The sequence below is a fragment of the Haliotis rufescens genome, unplaced genomic scaffold (genome assembly GCF_023055435.1).
Source record: "Haliotis rufescens isolate VD_foot unplaced genomic scaffold, xgHalRufe1.0.p SCAF_5, whole genome shotgun sequence".
NCBI classification, from domain to species: domain Eukaryota; kingdom Metazoa; phylum Mollusca; class Gastropoda; order Lepetellida; family Haliotidae; genus Haliotis; species Haliotis rufescens.
In genome coordinates, this window is record NW_025964223.1 from 3,401,504 (window position 1) to 3,424,800 (window position 23,297).

A 23,297-nucleotide genomic window follows, 5' to 3' on the forward strand; every position below is an offset into this window, starting at 1 on the left:
AGTGTAATCCTTTATTTGAAATAAATCGAAGACTCGCCCGAAAGAGGCCGATATTTTGAATATAGATCTATGTCGAACTATCGCCAAGAAAATTCCATTAAAATGTTTTTAGCACAAGCTCACCAGTGACAGAAATTCTGTGCTAGCTCAGAGATACGGGGATGGAGATCGTGACGTCACTTCCGCAGCGAAGCTTTAGTGGCGTATGGGTCTAGGGTATATATGTCATAATGTAATCGAGATTCAATCATAATCATACGCTGGGTGATAATCATAGCGAGTGAAGTGGAGTGAAGTTAAGGTCTTGTAGCCTGAAGATTAACCCAGATATCGGCACGTACGAAACTAAAGTGTACAATCAGTAAATGAGTGAGTGAGTTGTGTTTAACGCCGCCTTTAACAATATTCCAGTTTTATCACGGCGTGTCAGCTTAATGTGGGAGGAAAGCCCGAAGTGATGCAGGTCTCGGACGTTTACCACTTCGGTGAAACCCACGAGCACGGGTATGGTGCTGACAAACCTAGAAACATAATCGGGACGATCGGTATTCGAACCCACTATCATAGGTTTCTGGAGTGTCCAAGGGACGCAACTCTGCACAGCGAATCGCGGCGCCTTAGACGACTGGGCCACCCGGGCCCCGAAATCAGTAAATGACCACACATGATTAATGTATAACCAGCATATCATTTTAAAACATTCGGTTTTGGTTTTACAGTCACAACAGTCACTAAAAAGGGTCAGGTAAGTGAATTTAGAATGTGTTAGTTTTACCACCTGTCACAGTATGTTTATTTATTTCAGTACCGGCAAGGAATGGTACGACGTACGGAAGCCCGTCCAGGACCGGACGATGAAGCCTCACGTTGTTGCTCAATATCTACCTTCTCAGAGAGATGTTGCAGACGATATGGTCTCCACCATCAAATCTCAGCAACTTCACGTTGACGACCTGAGCAAACTCCTTTTCAGATACACTGCAGAATGTAAGTTTGTTTGTGGGCATAGTCTTGAGATACCAGTGATTGATATTATGAGCAACCATGTCGGAGGTTACAGTGACATGCAATCAACTTGCTTAGCCTCCAGATCGATTAAGTCGACCCTAAAGACAAGCATAGATTGTTCAGTTCTAACCAGTATCGGTTCGCCCCGATTCTGTTTCTAGGTTTGCGGGATCGGCTGGCTAGGCTCGCTGACTTGTTTGATGCATGTCATCGTATCCCTATTACGTGCATCGATGCTCATTATGTCAATCATTGGATTGTCTGGTCCAGACTTGATTATCTACAGAGCGCCGTCTTATGATTATTCCATTGTTTTCTCTCTGTTGTCCAACAAGACAGACAGCGCATATATATCACTTATATATATCACTTGTTCCCGATTCGTCTTTTGCGCTGTCTCAAACACAACACGACTTAATCCCTGACCCGATTTCAGGAAACATCTTTTCAATCTAAAAGTTCACTTATAATAGTGTTTTGATTAGGCATTATATTGACGTCGATCCCCGAAGCGCCACTATTCTCTGCGCAGAGTTGCGTCCCTTAGATTCGAGGTCTCGGGCTATACTGGATTATGATTCTTGATGTGTTATCCGATGTGACAGATACCCGTGTTCGTAGTTTTAACCAAAGTGATAAACGTCTACGATCAGGGCCTACTTGCACAAAGCGCTCTTAGCGCTAAGATGATCGTTACTCCCATGCTTTAACATAGGCTTACAATAGTCGTAGCGCTAAGATCGCTTTGTGCAAATGGGCCCTGGGTCACGTCAGAGATTCAGCTCGACCTGCACTGCTCTGCGTGACATTGTCGTCATACAGTTGACACTTAAGCCCATAATGGTGTATTTAGGCTTATCCAATCATACACTCATCGCCTATAACCCAGAGATGTGTCTTTTCAAGGGAACAGTTTGCATGTCGCCGTAAAAGCGTTTGGGTGTAATGTCGTATTGAAGAGTATTTCAGTTAAATCATAGCGTGTCTGATGTGGGAGGAAACCCCGAAGTGATACAGCTCTTTAACATTTACCAACCAATAAGTCTTATCATATGGACGGATCGAATTAAAATAATAGGATTCTGACACGCTCAAGGGACGCAACTCTGCACAACTTCAATGACTTCTCGTACCTCCATTATACAACAAAGGCGTCCATGACTACAACACGGTCTGCCAATTGCAACATGTCTGCCAACACATTGATCTTTAAGGAATATATTGTACTTAAGTAAGTAGATTGTCTTGTAAGCTCCGATCCATTCCTTTCAGCGACTGGGTTGTTTTGCTTCAACGTGAGACTGGGATTCCTGGACCACAGGGGTTGCCCTATGACCCGGAAGCAGGAGGACATGTTGAAGAGCATCCGGCAGTTCCTGGCTCTCGTGGCCCAGAGCTTCTATACCTTCCCCACCTTCAAACTGTACCCCAACAAGCTGTACAGGACATTTGAAAAAGTGTATGGTGATGTACAAAAGTAAGTTTCCAAACATCAAGGTCAAGGTCACACATTATCCTCATCTTTACCGCATATGATATCTCCATTTCATAAATACCCAGAACTCATTCGATACCTGCCATTTCGTTGCCGGTTCAACAATTATATGCACACGATTCGTCATTCGTGACCAACTCGTGTTATTCCGGGACAAGCCGAAAGCGACTCGTGCCCCTCTCGTGTCCATTGATGCGACCGGGTTCCGTCTTAGCGCAAACGGGCAAACCGAAAACAATTACCAACTCGTTGCGTAATGGTTCACATATATTTCCCTATATATTATATATATTTCTAAAGCAATTTAAAGCACATCGCGACATACAGTTTGATTGAACACATTTAACTGTGTCTTGGGTATATTTTTAGATGCAAGTAAAATCAGAATTTATTCCTGAGGGATTCTTTGACGAAGAACTTGAAGTCATACGCGCATTGTGATTGGTTTGGTTGTATTATCGCACATAACATTCATCGATAGGGGGACGAGTCTTCTTGCAGGTTACGGAAAGGGGTGAGTGGTGACGAAAGCCGATTCGTAGCACCCGATTCATATTTGTCATATGTAACCACGTGCTGTCCGTGTGTGGTCATTGTGCCATGCCTTGCCTAGCATTTGCCTGTATGACGATGAAATAAGTAACGACCAGTAAGTGGTCCTCAATGGCTACCGGACATTTCTTCGCCTTCTTTTCAATCTCCATTGTATCGTCAACAGAATTTCACTCCCTCATTGGCTTGAAAAATCAACAACCGAAGAAACTGACTTTTTTGTGAACGAAATATACAAAATGATTTTTCAGCTGGAATGTTTTCATGTGTTTTAAGACAGATGGTTAAAGTCCTCATGCTACTTCGCTTGTGGGGGCACGGGTGGCCCAGTCGTCTAAGGCGCCGCGATTCGCTGTGCAGAGTTGCGTCCCTTGGGCACGCCAGAAACCTATGATTGTGGATTCGAATCCCGGTTCACCCCGATTATGTTTCTAGGTTTGTCAGCACCATACCCGTGCTCGTGGGTTTCACCGAAGTGGTAAACGTCCGAGACCTGCATCACTTCGGGCTTTCCTCCCACATTAAGCTGGCACGCCTTGATATAACTGGAATAGTGTTAAAAGCGGCGTTAAACCCAACTCACTCACTCACTACTTCGCTTGTATTTCAGACGACACAACAAATCTAGTCGAGTTTTGGTACCCTTGTACAAAGCGATCTTAGCGCTAAGGTGGTCATAACTCCCACACCGTATCATAAACTTACGACAGTCGTGTCACTGAGGTTTTTTGTACAACGGCCCCCTGTTCAACCATTTCAATTATGAAACACAAGAATAATTTGACTGAATGGCAATATGCAGCGTCCTGTCATTAAAATCAGGCTCAAAACGACGCCATTGTGAAGAACTATTGTTCCACACATTTACCAAACTATATTAGAGATTTAATATCACTGGATAACCAAGCGTACACAGGCAGGTTTGGCGGAAAGCGTTTGTTCGCGCGACAATAGTGGTAATATTATAGTGCTTTTGTAATGTCATGCAAATCAGAAATATTTTCTGTCGACTCAACTCAATTCTTTTTGTCGCATATGTTTTGGTTTATTACGCCACATCTTTAAAGAACGATGCTGCTAAATTGAACATAAACAGAAGCACATTCAGCGTGGTGATAACATCAATCTACTACACATCATAAACATCTTTATAAGTGAAAACTTTAAGTGCGTGATAGATTTTCATCTCTTTGTCATAAAATGGGCAACACAACTTTTATGTCCCCGTCTGTGTTTAATGTGGAGCGTCTACACTTCAAACAAATCAAGCTCGTATTAGACCACCCAGGTACTGGTACAAGATCCGCCTACGGCGGCTTGAATCGCTTGTCGGTCGTAATACATGTAATAGATGTTTTAGATCAGGGCCCCGTTCTTCAAAGCTATCCTAACGCTAAGGTGATTGTAAGTCCCATACTTTAGACCCGTGAAGATCCGGGGTAGAATAGGTCTTCAGCAAACCATGCTTGCCGTGAATGGCGACTATGCTTGTCGTAAGAGGCGACTAACTGGATCGGGTGGTCAGGCTCGCTGACTTGGTTGATGCATGTCATCGATCTCAATTACGCGGATCGATGTTCATGATATCAATCACAGGATTGTCTGGTCCAGACTCGATTATCTACAGACCGCCGTCATATAGCTGGAATATTGATGAGTGCGGCGTTAAACAACAAACCAACCAACCAACCAACTCCAATACTTTAACACTGGCTTACGATAGTCGTAGTGCTAAGACCCCTTTGTGGAACGATGCCCAGGTCATCCTATTCTCGCCAGATGCTGGGGACCTACATTTGCCATGCGTATCGTGGTTTCTATTCTGTCAAGTTTGTCGGGGTTTTAACGTAAGAGGTTTTTTGGTAAATTCTGCCTACAAAGAAATAAAGAAATGATATCTATGTAACCTGCTTATTTCAAAATAAACGGATTAGAAACACATTTTTCATGGTCTAACATTATCGCTGATGTCAACGACTAATATGCTTATTATGTATAGAGTGGGTTTTTTAATGAAATTTAACTTCACAGACATTTTTTTCGTTTTCCATAATGCAATCCATTTATCGTGTGTTGTGTAATCAGTTCATTGGTAATCTATAACCTTGTGTATGGGTGTGTTAAAACATCAAACAATGGTTTGTAAATGTGATTTATAGCATAGACAGAACTGTGTTTAAAAAGGGTGTTTAGCTGTAAATATCAAGTTACAAGTGTAATGCAATTGGAGTACATAAAGATGGCTTGGTGTCAGACCATATAGTGCCTCTATTCTATCATGTAGGTTCCTGGGCCAACTTGCACAAAGCTACCTTAGCGCTAAGATGATCATAACTCCCACACTTTAACATAGGCTTACGATAGTCGTAGCGCTGAGATCGCTTTGTGCAAGTGGGCCCTGTTCCTAGTAGGAAGTACTTGCCGTAAGACCTGACTAAAGACAGTTGGGTGACAATGCTCGGTGACTGAACTGAGTGTGTGTCGTACCCGATGGCGTGGTTCGTCACTGACGGTTGTAGTCACTGTTCTGCTTGGTTGCAAAATCGTAATTAATTTCTGCTGCGCTTGTACTGGCCGAACTCTACTGATATTTATGAGTTATGTAATGCTCCGACATGAACAGGGCCAACTTGCACAAAGCGATCTTAGCGCTAATACTTTTGTAAGCCGATGTTTAAGTGTGGGAGTTACGATCATCTTAGCACTAAGATCGCTTTGTGCAAGTGGGCCCTGGTCTCTTTGTGGGTATGCTTGCTTTGTTTGTTTGTTGTTTAACGTCGCACTCATCGATATTCCCACGACACTGGACCAGATAACCAGTGGTTGGCATCATGAGCATCGATCCACGCAATGGGGATGCGATGACATGCATCAACCAAGTCATCGAGCCTGACCACCCGATCCCTTTAGTCCCCCCTTACGACAAGCGTGGGTTACTGAAGATCAATTGTGACCTGGATCTTCACGAGTTAATTGGTCTCTAGGTCACATGTATCACGTACCGCTCCGCTTGTACCAACCCACATCCACTAGTGTCTGAGACATATGGGACCAAACATGGGTGAAAAATCACATTTTGACTTTTCGTTATTTTCTAAAACTACCGACTTATAACTGTTGGTGTAAAAAATGGCGTTTTCAGACGTGATGTCTGAAGAATTGGGTAGACATGTATGGTTTATTACCTAACGAACTAGAAGTAACGAGAGAAAAATAAGATATTTTTGTACAGTCCGTACAAATGGCGATCTTCACTGAAGTTAGTTGAAGTCATAGCACAATTGTTACACAGCACCCATTAGGTCCCTTTTCTCATGGTGGGTGACATATGTATTGTTTAATACTGTGGATATCACATAGTAAACTCGTACATAGTTACGATTTCGCGCTATGGTTTGCCTAAACTATATTCGATTATTATTATAGCGGCTGTCGTGATATTACTATTGCTGATGCGGCATAAAACAAGCAACAATACTAGTGCTATTGTTTCCATTGCAGAAGAGAGGGCGGTGGGGTAGCCTAGTGGTTAAAGCCTTCGCTAGACACGCCGAAGACCCGGGTTCGATTCCCCACATGGGTACAATTTGTGAAACCCATTTCTGGTGTCCCCCGCTTTGACATTACTGGAATATTGCTAAAAGCGGCGTAAAACCATACTCACTCACTCACTCCCCCCATTCCAGAACAGGCAAGGTGTATGTGGAGAGTATGTACAGGGAACTGTGTGAGAAGAAGGCCAGTGGGACCCTGGATCCCCACGAACCCAATCTGCTGTTGGCGCTGCTCAATGATGACCGTCTTCCAAAAGAGGCCTGCTTCCGCGTCATGTCCAGTTTTTTCACAGTGGCTACGGAGAATGTAAGTACTGTTTTTCCACAGTTCAGAATCCGGACTTATTCGAAAATTTCATTTCACTTTAAGACCCTGCTCATATCTGAAGCCCATAAATTTGCCACACAGACACATACACACACGCACGCGCGCACGAACGCACACACAAAATAGAAATTCTTTGGATGTCCTCTTTACGGCGCCTCCATTAAGTTATGTTTTGTGTATGTGACCTAAAACATATTCTGTCTCTAAGAAAACGTACAATTTATATATAACAACTTCTGGTCTATTGCACATAGCTTGATAACAGTGTAAGACTCTTCATCGAGCAGTCGCTATGTGCAATAAACCAGAAGTTGTTATCCGTAAAACTCTACGTTTTCTTACTTACTAGACCCGTGAAGATCCGGGGTAGAATAGGTCTTCAGCAACCCATGCTTGCCGTAAATGGCGACTATGCTTGTCGGAAGAGGCGACTAACGGGATAGGGTGGCCAGGCTTTGACTTGGTTGATGCATGTCATCGGCGGGTGGTCAGGCTCGCTGACTTGGTTGATGCATGTCATCGGGCCCAATTGGGTCGATCGATGCTCATGATATTAATCACTGGGTTGTCTGATCCAGATTCGATTATCTACAGACCGCCGTCATTTAGCTGGAATATTGATGAGTGCGGCGTTAAACAACAAACAAACAAACAACTTACTCACCAACTTCTAGAATGCAAAACAAACAGTTAATCTGTCTCTGACAAAAAGCCAAATTGTCACTAAGAATTTGTGTTTTCACATCTATTTTATTCGGCTTGGACTTGGTATTTCTTTTGACGTCTATGACTGTTTTGGTGCCTCGTGCAGCTAACCATCTTCCCGAGGCAAGAGAGTTAACTGACTATAAAAGTCCAGTTTCCACCCTTACCGAACTAGGCTGGTATTATGGAGATACATTTTGGCTGGACTAACGAGTCTATGCATAGTTTAATCGCGCACCGAAATCGAAATCCGGTTCGTATACTGTCGTGCAGATTTCGATCGGTTGCAGGATTTGCAAAGCATGTGCATCGCCAACTCGTTGTCAGCAGATATTTTCCAAATCTGTTCATGTTTTTAATTAAGGTGCTCACGTGATTTGATGCATTTCGCGATGTAAGACCCGTTTTATCACAATATAGATCCTGATTATCGATCAGATCGTCCTGACTGGGCGCCACCATTTTGTGTGAAGCAAACGCAAGTGATACGAGAACCTGATTGGTCCATAGGAGAGGCTTAGAAGGGACATAACTGGTAATAGCCACTGGTGGCGCTACGATCTAGCCCAGTAATTCCAGCTAAGTTCGGTAAGGGTGCCTCGGGAAGATGGCAGCTAACAGCATCTTTATAAAACACAATCTCATTCATATAACAACTTTACCTCCGATACGATAGCTCTCTGCATGAAGATCTAAGGACATCAGTTATTGCTGAGACTTCTAAATTCTCGGTACGAGTGAGCGAAGTATTTAGACCAGCATATATCTCAAGTTCTCTCTCGCTCTATAGATTATAATGGCCCATGTTGCAGGTTGCCAAGTCCCTGTCGTTGTCCCTGTGGCTGCTGGCGAAGAATAAGGACAAGCAGCAGATTCTGTACCAAGAGATTATCTCCGTTTGTGGCACCGGGAAGATCAATGCAACGTCTCTGTCTCACATGCCCTATCTCAAGGCCTGCGTTAAGGAAGGGCACAGGTGAGTGATAACGCTACGAAATAACAAGAGAGTAACTTAACCGCTTTGAACAGTCATCTACCGGCGTGTGAGATTATATTGGCCCAGGTTGACGCACGCAGGTTGTAGAGTGAGTGAGTGAGTGAGTGAGTTGGGTTTAACGCCGCTTTTAACAGTATTCCAGTTATATCACGGCGTGTCAGCTTAATGTGGGAGGAAAGCCCGAAATGATGCAGGTCTCAGACGTTAACCACTTCGGTGAAACCCACGAGCACGAGTATGGTGCTGACAAACCTAGAAACATAATCGGGGCGAACCGGAATTCGAACCCACAATCATAGGTTTCTGACGTGCCCAAGGGACGCAAGCGAATCGTGGCGCCTTAGACGACTGGGCCACCCGTGCCCCCCGCAGGTTGTAGAGGTGGAATCTGTTTCGGCAGAACATGTAGGTTGGTTATTCTCTTGCATTGGCATCTATATGTGCAATTTTGGTAAAACTCAAGAGCACGAGTCTGGTGCTGACATTCAAACATAATAATCAGGATCCGAAGCTACAATCATTGGATCCGGAGGAATTAAGAAACCTTACTCTGGACAGCGAATTGCAGCGCCCTACACGGTTGGGCCGCCCGTTTTAGTTGTGTTTGAGTGTTTCAGTTCCCGATGTATCAGCAGAAGGTTGGGAGGAAGGTACGGAATGTGAAGGAAGTGATCCACTTTCTTGAAACCCACATGCACGGTTATATCCTTGACAAACCAAGGACTAAAGCGTGGTGAATCAGGGATTCCAACCTACGATCAGAGGATCCTTGCGCCCATGTGATAAACCTGGTGTTGGGATCAACCACTCTGAAGATCCGGGTTAAATCGTCCTTCAGTAACCCATGCTTGTCGTAAGAGGCGCCGAACAGGATCAGGTGGTCAGGCTCGCTTACTTGGTTGATGCATGTCATCGTATCCCATATGCATAGATTAAAGCTTACTATGTCAATCACTGGATTGTCTGGTCCAGACTCGGCTGGAATATTGCTGAGTGCGGCGTTAAACAAACAAACATTCACTCTGTCTACTAAACCGGGTGTTTGACTCATTCACCGTGTGTGATAAACCTGGTGTTTGACTCATTCACTGTTTGTGATAAACCTGGTGTTTGACTCACTCACTGTGTGTGATAAACCTGTGTTTGACTCACTCACTGTGTGTGATAAACCTGGTGTTTGACTCACTGTGTGTGATAAACCTGTGTTTGACTCATTCACTGTGTGATATACCTGGTGTTTGACTCACTCACTGTGTGTGATAAACCTGTATTTGACTCATTCACTGTGTGATAAACCTGATTTTTGACTCGTTTACTCTGTGTGATAAACCTGATGTTTGACTCGTTTACTCTGTGTGATAAACCTGATGTTTGACTTGTTTACTCTGTGTGATAAACCTGGTGTTTGACTCATTCCCCGTATGTGATAAACCTGGTGTTTGACTCACTCACTGAATCTGATAAACCTGTATTTGACTCATTCAATGGGTGTGATGAACCTGGTATTTGACTCATTCAATGGGTGTGATGAACCTGGTGTTTGACTCATTCAACGTGTGTGATGAACCTGGTATTTGACTCATTCAATGGGTGTGATGAACCTGGTATTTGACTCATTCAATGGGTGTGATGAACCTGGTATTTGACTCATTCAATGGGTGTGATGAACCTGGTATTTGACTCATTCAATGGGTGTGATGAACCTGGTATTTGACTCATTCAATGGGTGTGATGAACCTGGTGTTTGACTCATTCAATGGGTGTGATGAACTTGGTATTTGACTCATTCAATGGGTGTGATGAACCTGGTATTTGACTCATTCAATGGGTGTGATGAACCTGGTATTTGACTCATTCAATGGGTGTGATGAACCTGGTGTTTGGCAAGAGGGGCTGAATGTTCTCATCTTATCTGTGCAGACTGGGATTCCCTTCTCCTGTGGGTTCTGTCAGGATCATCGACAAGGACCTTCAACTGGACGGCTATCACATTCCAAGAGGGGTGAGAATCTAATCTCATGTAACCATTTCATTATACCAGTGTGTGTGTGTGGGGGGGGGGGGGGAGGGGATCGGGTTCCGCAAAGCGATATTAGCTAAGATGATCGTTACACCCATAGTTTAACATAGGCCTACGATAATCATAGCGCTAAGATCGCTTTGTGGAATGGAACCCAGATCTTCACTACATTTCGACACTATCGTCGTGAATGCATCCCCCTTACAGGGTGGCGTCAGATGAACCTTCTAATGAGCCAATCAGCGTCCAGGTGCGATTCAGCGTAGCATTCAAACCGACATTATTTCTGTATTTCGAAAACGAAGTTCAACGGCCAGTTCCGAATGTACATAATACAGGCTGCCACTATATAGGAGCGGATATTTTAAACACCCTTTCGATTCTGAACGGCATGGCATCTGCACTCAAACCAGAGAATCATCGAAGGAATATGTGTGTTCTGTGTCGAGCGGTAAACAAGACATGTAGCCGAATTGTTTTTCTAAGGCTGAATGGATCATGAATCCAATAATTTAGATCAAGTAGTCAAAGTCCGCCGACGGGTCACCTGACACGACCATCGAAAGAGGGGTTGTCAGATCCTCACTGAGTGAGTGAGTATGGAATTTACGCCGCTTTAAGCACTTTAACATGCACTCTTCAAAGCTCATCAAGAACCCCAGGTGTTAATTCTTTGTGGGTGAGTATGGTTTTACACCGTTTTTAGCAATATTCCAACAATATCACAGCGGGGGACACCAGAAATGGGCTTCACACATTGTAGCCATGTGGGGAATTGAACCCGGGTCTCGGCGTGACGCCGAACGCATTAACCACTAGGCTATCCCACAGCCCATCACGAAGGACACATTCATCCGCACAAACACACGAGCTATTTATCCATATAGACACATGTTGGATGTACCACAACAATAAGGGAGGATACACTGAGGAACAAATTCTGTCACTCATTTATTCACAAACATGAAACTGCGTCCCAAATCTTGTGGCCTCGGAGAGTGGCAGATCCCAAGATGTGGTTTGATCCCCGGCTGTGTCATACCAAAAGACGTTAAAAGATGGTACTTGTTGATTCCCCGTCTGGTCGGCTCGGAGTCAGCATGCTGTGTCTGAGTGGGGTATCATTGTTAAGCTGCGAATGACGTCTCAGTGGGCTAGCACTATTAAACTGGCATTAGTTCGGACTAGTACAAGCAGTCACACACACACACACGCATGCTTGTATGCTATATAACCTCAATAAACTTGAACGCGACATAAAGCCCCATTTGACCTCACCTCACCTCACCTCACCTCACCTCACCTCACCTCACCTCACCTCACCTCACCTCACAAATATAAACCATCACAAACATGCGTGAAGATGCTTTGCCTTTAGAAAAAAAGTGTTTGCCTTTAGAAAATATTTATAGAAGAGTAAACATTCAGAAAATATGCCAAATATTGAACAAAAACAACATGAAATATAGGAAACAATGAACTAAAAAACAACGCAACAACGGCCTTTAATTTATCAGTGACAAAAATGATGTGCGATGCAACTCCCTATTTTGACATATACCATACTTTCCCGTGTTTTTGCAAGTGAACAATTAACTTGCCTTTGCATGTGTTTGAGGCGGGTCCCACCGGTGGGGCAGGATACGCTCACTTTTTTTGCGAACACCTGATTTCCTAACTATTTGATAGTGATTCTTAAACACATGTTCATGATATAGTCGGAATCGTACAATCGAGGTTTCTTATGAATGCGGAAAGAGGTTTTGTTTTGTTTGATACACCAGTTTCTACCTCCCTTTCAGACAGAGGTTCACTACGGCCATAACGTCCTGTGCCACAGCCCGGAGTATTTCGACACGCCCAAGGCCTATATCCCGGAGCGCTGGTTGAGGGACAATGGCAATAACACCAACAACTATCTTCAGTCATTCATAGTCATGCCCTTCGGTTTCGGCACCAGGAACTGCCCGGGTAGAAGATTCGCTGAACAGCAGTTGTTCTTGGCCTTAATCACGGTACGGTTTCGGCGTCTGAAAGAACACGCAGCGGTGTTGCATTGAAGGCGTTGTGAGATAGAAAGACCTGTGACCTTGTTACATTGAAGGGGAGATGTGATGGAAAGGCATGATGGTGTTACATTGAATGGGCGATGTGGTGGTCTTGGAGGAATGATGATGGTGTGTCTTAGAGTGGGGGAATGATTGTGGAATGTGGGGTGTCTTGAAGAAGTGATGATGGGATGTTGGTGTGTCTTAGAGTGATGGTTGAATGATTGTGGAATGTGGTGTTCTTGGAAAAGTGATGATGGGATGTTGGTGTGTCTTAGAGTGATGGGGGAATGATTGTGGAATGTGGTGTTCTTGGAGAAGTGATGATGGGATGTTGGTGTGTCTTAGAGTGATGGAGGAATGATTGTGGAATGTGGGGGTGTCTTGGAGAAGTGATGATGGGATGTTGGTGTGTCTTAGAGTGATGGTTGAATGATTGTGGAATGTGGGGGTGTCTTGGAGAAGTGATGATGGGATGTTGGTGTGTCTTAGAGTGATGGTTGAATGATTGTGGAATGTGGTGTTCTTGGAAAAGTGATGATGGGATGTTGGTGTGTCTTAGAGTGATGGTTGAATGATTGTGGAATGTGGTGTTCTTGGAAAAGTGATGATGGGATGTTGGTGTGTCTTAGAGTGATGGAGGAATGATTGTGGAATGTGGGGGTGTCTTGGAGAAGTGATGATGGGATGTTGGTGTGTCTTAGAGTGATGGTTGAATGATTGTGGAATATGGTGTTCTTGGAAAAGTGATGATGGGATGTTGGTGTGTCTTAGAGTGATGGTTGAATGATTGTGGAATGTGGTGTTCTTGGAAAAGTGATGATGGGATGTTGGTGTGTCTTAGAGTGATGGAGGAATGATTGTGGAATGTGGGGGTGTCTTGGAGAAGTGATGATGGGATGTTGGTGTGTCTTAGAGTGATGGTTGAATGATTGTGGAATGTGGTGTTCTTGGAAAAGTGATGATGGGATGTTGGTGTGTCTTAGAGTGATGGTTGAATGATTGTGGAATGTGGTGTTCTTGGAAAAGTGATGATGGGATGTTGGTGTGTCTTAGAGTGATGGAGGAATGATTGTGGAATGTGGGGGTGTCTTGGAAAAGTGATGATGGGATGTTGGTGTGTCTTAGAGTGATGGTTGAATGATTGTGGAATGTGGTGTTCTTGGAAAAGTGATGATGGGATGTTGGTGTGTCTTAGAGTGATGGTTGAATGACTGTGGAATGTGGGGTGTCTTGGAGAAGTGATGATGGGATGTTGGTGTGTCTTAGAGTGATGGTTGAATGATTGTGGAATGTGGTGTTCTTGGAAAAGTGATGATGGGATGTTGGTGTGTCTTAGAGTGATGGTTGAATGATTGTGGAATGTGGTGTTCTTGGAAAAGTGATGATGGGATGTTGGTGTGTCTTAGAGTGATGGAGGAATGATTGTGGAATGTGGGGGTGTCTTGGAGAAGTGATGATCGATGTTGGTGTGTCTTAGAGTGATGGTTGAATGATTGTGGAATGTGGTGTTCTTGGAAAAGTGATGATGGGATGTTGGTGTGTCTTAGAGTGATGGAGGAATGATTGTGGAATGTGGGGTGTCTTGTAGAAGTGATGATGGGATGTTGGTGTGTCTTAGAGTGATGGAGGAATGATTGTGGAATGTGGGGGTGTCTTGGAGAAGTGATGATGGGATGTTGGTGTGTCTTAGAGTGATGGGGGAATGATTGTGGAATGCGGGGTGTCTTGGAGAAGTGATGATGGGATGTTGGTGTGTCTTAGAGTGATGGTTGAATGATTGTGGAATGTGGGGGTGTCTTGGAGAAATGATGATGGGATGTTGGTGTGTCTTAGAGTGATGGAGGAATGATTGTGGAATGTGGGGGTGTCTTGGAGAAGTGATGATGGGATGTTGGTGTGTCTTAGAGTGATGGTTGAATGATTGTGGAATGTGGGGGTGTCTTGGAGAAGTGATGATGGGATGTTGGTGTGTCTTAGAGTGATGGTTGAATGATTGTGGAATGTGGGGGTGTCTTGGAGAAGTGATGATGGGATGTTGGTGTGTCTTAGAGTGATGGAGGAATGATTGTGGAATGTGGGGGTGTCTTGGAGAAGTGATGATGGGATGTTGGTGTGTCTTAGAGTGATGGGGTAATGATCTTTTGATATTCGGTGGTGGGGGTGGGTGAGGCGGGGAGGACTGGATTTTAACGAAAAAACATATTTTTATACAAAAAGTATTGTTGCAAGAATTTTGAAAAAATATATATATTTATAGTCTTACTTTTCATTAAAATAAATCTGGTGTTGCGGCTGTAGCTGGAAAAAAATATCCAGTATCGATACAATTTTTTTTGAAGGGGTGGGGGGAGGTGTGTGAGTAATTATTGTGTTTTCGTAGGCCTATGTAATACCTTAATCTAATCTGACGTGCGAAGAATATTAACTTATCAATAAATGTTTATCAGAAGACTTTAAAGATGTCACTTAAACGATGAGTGTTGAGTTTACCTCATGATAACGCGTCCAATTTAAAATGCCTGAAATAGAGTGTACACGAGCGGACCAGTCGCTGCAAGCCACTGTGCTGACATCTGTCATAGCTGAGATGTTGCGGTCGCGGGTTAGAATCCCAGGTTGGACCCGACAATGAGCATCAGTCTGACACCATCCTTGTCTGGAGGTGTCACCAACCCAGCCCCGGGCACGCCCCTTCTGACTTTCTCATTCAGCTGACCACAGGGTTGAATTAAATATGACTGAACTACGCTAAAAGCGTCGTATCTGCTGACGGTCCGAACGTCGTTAATATTGCATATTGAGATCATTACTTTCTTAATTGTTCAATCGCGATTTTTTTTTTCATCCTGTGGAGGAAATTTCATATTTCAATAAAGGATAACCAGTGTTGGTGATTTTCCAAAGTTGCTGGGTAACGCTGAGTTATCACAAATGATTGTTTGTATGTCACAGTTTAGCGGAAGAACTTAAGATAATTTGGAACAAAACAATGGTAAAGAAAGGGTCGGCGTATCGATGAGCCAACAAATATAAAAATTATTGCTTAAACTGAAATCTAGCTTTTGGCGGTAACTATGACTATGCTTGTCTGCTTTGTTTCCGGAGCAGAATTCAAAACCGTTCAGTATGTCCTCCCACCAATTTAGTCGTAGGTAGTTCCTTGTTTCTTTAGATATTTTATATTTTCGTATGCAAATAAAAAGGACTCTGGCTCGTTTTGCATTTGAGAATGAATGAGTTTTTACGCCGCCTTTAGCAACACACATATCCAGCAACATCGTGGAGGTAAACACAGGAATGGGCTTCACGCATTGTTCCCATGTACTCCGCCAATATTTCACCGTAATACTTTGAGGGAAGCAGGGGGAAATACTTTGTTTCTGATGACTCTTGATGTATTGGATAGCCCAATGGTTAAATCGTTCACTCGACAGACCGCATTGGCTGGGTTCGAATCTACACTAATTATGTTTTTCAAATATTTTCGAAAGCTCATTATTGTTTCCCACAATATCAAACGTTAATCAAATATCCTTATTTCGTTACAGCTCATCCAGTCGTTTGAAATCTCACTACAGGATCCAGAGGAACAGCTCAGCATCGTATACAACATCCTGGCAACGAAAGAAACTCCACTAGAGTTGAACTTCAAACAACGCAAAAAATAGAACCGAGAATGGCAGAGACTGTTTGCCATTTCAAATGGCAATCAAGAATTCTGCGCAGGCGCAGATACACTCCAAGGTGATTGGCTAGAGCAGATGCCACATGACTCGATGACCAACGTTACACTTGTGTTGCTTGAGATGGTTTCGTGGCTTAATGACAGAACTAGTGACTGCATCATCGTCCACACTCCACGAGATAAATTCATCACGTTCCTCCATAGCCCTTGGGTGCATACGGCCGACAGGCAGGGTAGTGATGACGTGTGTCTATTTTTAATCAGCTAATGAAATGAGGCCGTGGATAACTCACGGAAGTCATATTAACCCTACTCCATGCAGGGCTTTGTGCGAACCCTATCATGCCTGCCATCCAGGCAATGTGTGGAGCAGATACCACAAGGCTTTGGCACTTGTTGCACACGATGTGTAGATAGACACATTGCCGTTGTCCGATGTAAACTGGGCGTTCATTGGCCTGTGTACTTGCTGGTTTGCTTCCCCTTGAACCCAATCTCGTTAAAATCAGATCTTAGTTCTCGCCATCGCTAATCAAAGATCTGAGGACATCCCATTACGGGTCACGTCAGAACGTCCTTTCATCCAACCAATAAAAGCGACGCTTGCCAGATCATGAAAGTGACAGTCGGAATGCGTTTTCTAATCATGCAACCTCGAAAGCTTTAATACGGGGTATTCTGAACGACAGTTACGGCCCGTACAACTGGTTCCGTCAAAATTATCGTCCATCTCTCGCTTCCGTGGGATAAACATTTGAATGGAGGAGGCGTTGCATAGTATGTGGGAAGCACTGCCATACAATTGCAACCATATATTAGACATTCCGTAATGTTCGTTCGTTCAGTTTACAAACTTTTAATTGAGAATTTGGTCAACTTATATTCAAGCCGTAAAGCTCGAGAAAGCTGCTTTCTAATTGGCTGATGTCAACTTCTAGTTAGTCATTTCAGTGGTCTGTCAAAGTTCGCGAAAAGCCATTCTGGCGTGACCTGTAATGGGATGTCCTTAGATCTTTGTTTAGTGGCAACGAGAACTTATATCTGATTTTAATGAGATTGCCCTTGAACCATGTCTTTGCTAGATTCGTTGTATGTCTTCATGGGTGATAGTGAAGAGTGATAGTGAAGCCCGTGAAGTATCTAACATATAACTACGTGTGTACCATGTGAACACGGATGCAAAGGAAACCACGTCGCTAATTGATAAATTGTCGTTCAAATACCACACCGCGAATATGTATTGTGAAAGAGCCATATAGGAATATGTTTCTTTAACGAAGATTTATGTGAAATGTTTAATTGTTTTTTACTTTGGTGCTGGTTCGCCATGTTTTGTTAATACCACCACCCCACCCCACCCACCCCCCACCCCCCAACCCCAAAACCCCCACCCCCTCCCTCTGTTCTGCACCCCTCTTTCCCTGTACACATAATATCCAGCCAAAGACGTGTAGCCTCTATTGGTAAGACGTTCATTTGTGCAACCTATACTGTCTCGAATAGTAAGGCTCGTTTGCATTGCGATAATAGACTCTAATAAACCCTACGTTTTTATTGAATACAAGTTTGAATTACAGAAATACCTTTCAGACAGTTGCATTTTTATGTTAAGAATATTCCGTCTTCATTTATCCAGTGACTTATAAAGCCATTCTGTTATAATAAATATACTCTGAACCTATTGTCTATCAGAGAATGGGGGGTATGTCATGGGTAGTGAGTGAATGTTCTTTTACGGCGCAGTTTGTAATTGCCTGCCTCACTACGCCGTTGGGGATTCATGTTTAGAATTGGTCTCCAACAACCTATGCTTGTCGTAAGCGACGACTAAATGGGTGGGTTGGTCAGGCTCGGCGTGTGGGTTGATTGCACGTCATCGTTCCCTACGGCGTGCACATCATAATCGATCAGTTATTCTACCATGACAAAGAATTCTTGATTCTGATTGGTCAAAGTTTTAATTTCTTAACATTTCACGCAAAAACATTGCATATGAAAACATCGATCTATCCAACCAATTACAGTGCAAGAAGTTGAAAACGCATGCGCAGTGATGCATATGAAGAAGGGGAAAGCCACTGACTTGGTGGCATTCTTGCAGAAGTTCTGCAGAATACTGTATTGGCCTGCTGCAGAGTATAAGCTTTTGTTTCGAAAAAAAGGTGTCGCATCGAGAGATGGATTAATTCAACCTGTTACCAAATAATGTGGTGAAGTCGGAGATCCATTAGGGTACAGGTGCCTGGTGATCTCTAGTGGGTGTAAGATCTAAGGATTCAGATCTGGTTGGAAAAGAATAAACTGCTAGCCAAAGAACAGAATGGTTTCCGACCTAGTCAAAACTGTATATGTCATCTAAAAAATGATTCATCTTTATGTTTAATGTAACAAAACAGAACATTTATGTACCACAGACAGTTATAAAAAATACTTAGGTTTATGGCTTAAAGAAATTTTAGACATGAAGGGATCTGTAAAGGAATTATGTTAGTCAGCTGGCAGAGCCTTGTCCAAATTCATATATGTCATATAAAGTCTATAAAGTTATAGACATCACTGGTTGAACCCATTCTGTTATTTGGGACGTGAGTTTAAGGAGCTAATTGACCCTTGTGAGCAATCGAACCCGGAACTACATCAGTATTTCTCCGTAATACGTTGAGGGTAGCAGGAGGAAACACTGCCTTCTGATATTTTGGGTAACCTAGTGTTTTTGAAGCGTTCACTTGTCGTAAGAGGCGACTAACGGGATCGGGTGGTCGGGATCGCTGACTTTGTTGATGCATGTCATCGTCTCTCAATTGCGTGGATCAATGCGCGTGATGTTAATCACTAGATTGTCTGGTCCAGACTCGATTATCAACAGACCGCCGTCATATAGCTAAATTACTACATGCGGCGTTAAACAACAAACAAACAAACAAATAAAGCATTCACTCGTCAGACCGATGTACCATGGTTCGAATCTACACATCTGTACAAAATATGTTCTTCGAACATTTTTAGGAAATCATTATTGGTCCCCTACAATATCAAATGAGTTAATTCGCACAGAGAAATCCAGATTATTCAGAAAAAAGCTTGCAGACACTATTTGTGGGTTGAACGAATTTCCTCAAATCTTGCTACTCGAGGAGACATGGGCTGAACCTCCTGTTCAGTTCTTCGGAAATCAGAGTTATTTCGAATATCTTCCAGAATCCGCTGTGCTTCAGAAGTTCGATTACCCCATAAAATATTTAAATAACCGTTCAGAAACATATATTTATCAGGCAGTAAAATCATTGCAAATATTGTCAATAACTTCCGTTACTCTTCACTGCCTAAAATAGTTGTTCACGGTGACTATTTACAAAGTGCATGAACCCAGAGGACAGATCACATGTGTGATTATGTTTTCCATTAACGCGATGTTTACTGGTGAGAATGACTGCCAACGGAACCACCTTGAAGAATGACTGAACACCGCCGTTCTTAGCTGCAGACGAGTGAGTGAGTGAGTATTTATGCTGCTTTTAGCAATATTCCAGCAATCACGGCGAGGGACACCAGAAATGGGCTTCACACATTGTACCCATGTTGGGAATCGAACCAGGGCCTTCGGCGTGTCGAGCGAACGCTTTAACCACTAGGCTACCCGACCGCCCCCAGCAGAGTTCGAATGGCGGAGACACCGTGTAGTCCGAGTGCTCTAGAACAACCAGGGGACACTTCTGACTTCAGCTGTATTGTAGGCACCACCGCAAAGAGGGACAATAACATTGGACGATGAAGACTTCGACGGAGAGGCAGAAAACATAGGCTTTTCTGTTTGGTTGGTTTGTTGTTTTGTGCCGCACTCAGCAATATTCCAGCTACATTACGGTGCTCTGTATATAATCGTGTCTGGACCAGACAATCCAGTGATTGATATCATGAGCATCGATCAAGCCAATTGGGATACGATGACATGCTTCAACCAAGTCAGCGAGCCAGGACGCCCGATCCCGTCAGTCCTTGTGGCCATCCCACCGCCCCTGTTGCAGACGAATCGGCGAGAGATTGTGTGAGAGACTGCTCGCATTTGTGCCGGATGATTGTGTGGGCCTCACGTAGGCTGTCGAAAGAGGAGAAATAAAGTTTATTTTTGTGTCACAAACCATCCATTGCATACAACCCCACAGCTAAAACAGCATAATATATACTCTTCAAAAAAAAGAAACTTGACACTGACTTTCAAAATGTAATATAATGCGATTGTTTCAAAATAGGACACAGAAACCATAATTGAAACATTGTTTGAAGATCAATGTACACAATGTTCAAAACTTTAATCGTGTCACCTAGACAGACTCACGTACACGATACAGTTAATGTCACAGGGGTACAGAAAATGTCAGTATCGGTTGTGCCCACCACGTGCATCAATCACCGCTTGACACCGACGACCCATAGATGCAATCAAGTTGTCAATAACACGCTGTTGGATGTGCTGCCATTCATGCTGAAGTGCATCAAGAAGCGCCGGAAGTGTTTTGGGCGGTGGATTCCTTCTGCGAACGCGTCGATCCAACTCGTCCCACAGATGCTCAATCGGGGACAAATCTGGTGACCGGGCTGGCCAAGGTAATGTCTGGATGTTGTTGTGGTGTAAGAAGTCCTGACAAACACGTGCAATATGCGGTCGAGCGTTTTCCTGCTGGAACTGTCCGCCTTGAACGTTGACGTGAGGAAGAACGTAAGGCTGTAGGGTCAAGTCTCTGTAACGCACACCTGTCAATGCACCTGCCACATGCACGAGAGGCGTCCTACCACCGTGATGAATTCCGGCCCTTACCATGACACTCCCGCCGCCAAATGGGACAACCTGCTGCACACAGTTGGGGGGTAACGTTCACCCCGACGTCTGTAGACGTGTGGGTAGGATACGGGACTCGTCAGTAAACAGTACATTTCTCCACCGTGCACGTGCCCATCTAACCCTCTGTTGGCACCAAAGCAGACGGTCCGCCAGATGACGTGGGGTCAATACATGACGTCGAACAGGTCTTCGTGCAAAAAGTCCAGCCTCCCTCAGTCTGTTGCGTACCGTTTGATCTGATATTCTGCGTACCCCAGGGATCTGTGTGGTTGTAGACGTGGCTGTGGTAGTGCGGTCTCGGAGTTGTCGCAGCCTGATGTATCGATCTTGTGCTTGGGTTGTCACCCTTGGTCTCCCTGACCTTGGTCTGTCGTCAACTCTGTTGGTGTTGTTGTATCGGGTCCATAGTGCGGAGATTGTCTATCTGGATACGCCAAAGTGCCTGGCCACTTCTTGCTGAGTTGCTCCAGCTTGTAATCTCCCAATGGCGTAGTTCCGTTGAGCTGCATTCAGTCTTGGCATTCTGTCACCGCCTCTACTGCCGTTATAAGGACTGTATGAACAGCCGTTGATGTGGATATTTATACCCATTCAGCAGGGGGGCATGCATGCCTAAATGCAGGATCCTGTGCTGCACGTATTTTACAGGCGGTTGCGTTTGGATGAAGCTGTAAAATTGATCCCCAAACGCTACGTTTATGTGCTTTGCATGTGTTTTCGCGAATTATAGACACATCATCTTTCTGTTTGACTTATTTGGTTCTCATTTAATGTAATTATTTTAGATATTTGGCAAAAAGTGGTTTGACATCTATGTCAAGTTTCTTTTTTTGAAGAGTATATAATGGGGACTTCCTGACACGCATATGGACACACTATGGAAATATAATATACATTACAACTGATAATAGAATGGTAATGAAAAACTTTAGAAAAACATATTTGAGTGTCAGTGTCTATGCAAGGAGGTACCACCTCCGTGGTGTAGTGGGCGTCCGCCCGGAGAGCGGAAGGACTGGTCGTCTCGGAGTCAGTCTACTGTGTGTCAGTGGGGTATTCATGTTAAACTGTGGCATGGTATCTTAGTGTGCTAGCACTATAAATCTGCTCCGGACCAGTACAAGTAGACACACACACACACACACACACACACACACACACACACACACACACACACACACACACACATGCACGTCGCTATTAAAGTGCAGTAATCTTGGACGCGACGTTAAACCCCGTTTCACCTCACCTCACCTCACCTCACCTCACCTCACCTCACCTCACCTCACCTCACCTCACCAACCACTCACAGAAGTATTCTATGCTGATTAAAACACAGAGTGTCTGTACAACGTCTGTAAAGTGTCACGTTGTTAACATATAAATTATGCAGAGCTATTATAGTTAGAAAAGTTACAGTTTACCTAATATCTGTGTATAGTTTACATTCAACAGGGGAGTCTGTTGCATCATCAATAATGGGGTTATTTTTGTAAGCTCACATCCTATCGTGAACAGGAGTTAGGGCTTGTAGTACCAGTCCATCTCTATAGCAGGGAAAGGGATTCTGAATCAGCTGAACAATATACACGATCATGTTTTTTATTTAGAATTGCGTACAAGTGAAATGCACGTTCCGCTTGGGTAGTCGAAGCTATACGGATTTAGACACTCACACTGATAGAAAAAACACCACAGAAAGGCCACGAGTGACACCCGATAAATGCGAGCGGACCCTGGATTTGATACAGACTAGAGCCACCCATGCCCACATTGCTAAAACTTTTGGTTGCTCCTGTGTTGCTGTAACTAACCTGATGTAAAGTTACAGACGGACCGGGCAGACATCAGACAGGCCAATAACAGGCAGAAGCAGGGTAACTACGCTCAATGAAGACCGGTACTTGCGTAGTTTGCAACTCCGGAATCGATTCCTGACAGTAACGTCATCAGCGACGAATGCCTTAGGGCATGTGGATAGTCGACAAACAGTCGCAAGGCGACCAAGGGCTCAAGGAATTAGGACCCGACCCTGACTGCCAGAGGTTCATCTTCCCTAATG

The 23,297-nt window shown here is 43.9% G+C and overlaps 1 protein-coding gene across 1 annotated transcript in view; it reads left to right on the top strand.

Moving 5' to 3' along the window:
- The window catches only part of LOC124133534 (probable cytochrome P450 49a1), a 63,719-nt gene extending 46,706 nt beyond the window's left edge, over positions 1–17,013 (top strand). Inside the window, exons 4-10 of the mRNA XM_048384503.1 lie at positions 806–987; positions 2,281–2,485; positions 6,742–6,916; positions 8,455–8,618; positions 10,560–10,641; positions 12,462–12,674; positions 16,259–17,013. Coding sequence (XP_048240460.1) covers positions 806–987; positions 2,281–2,485; positions 6,742–6,916; positions 8,455–8,618; positions 10,560–10,641; positions 12,462–12,674; positions 16,259–16,378 — 1,141 coding nt within the window. The 3' untranslated portion in view covers positions 16,379–17,013. The remainder of the gene's footprint in view (positions 1–805; positions 988–2,280; positions 2,486–6,741; positions 6,917–8,454; positions 8,619–10,559; positions 10,642–12,461; positions 12,675–16,258) is intronic.
- Positions 17,014–23,297: the final 6,284 nt, after the last annotated feature.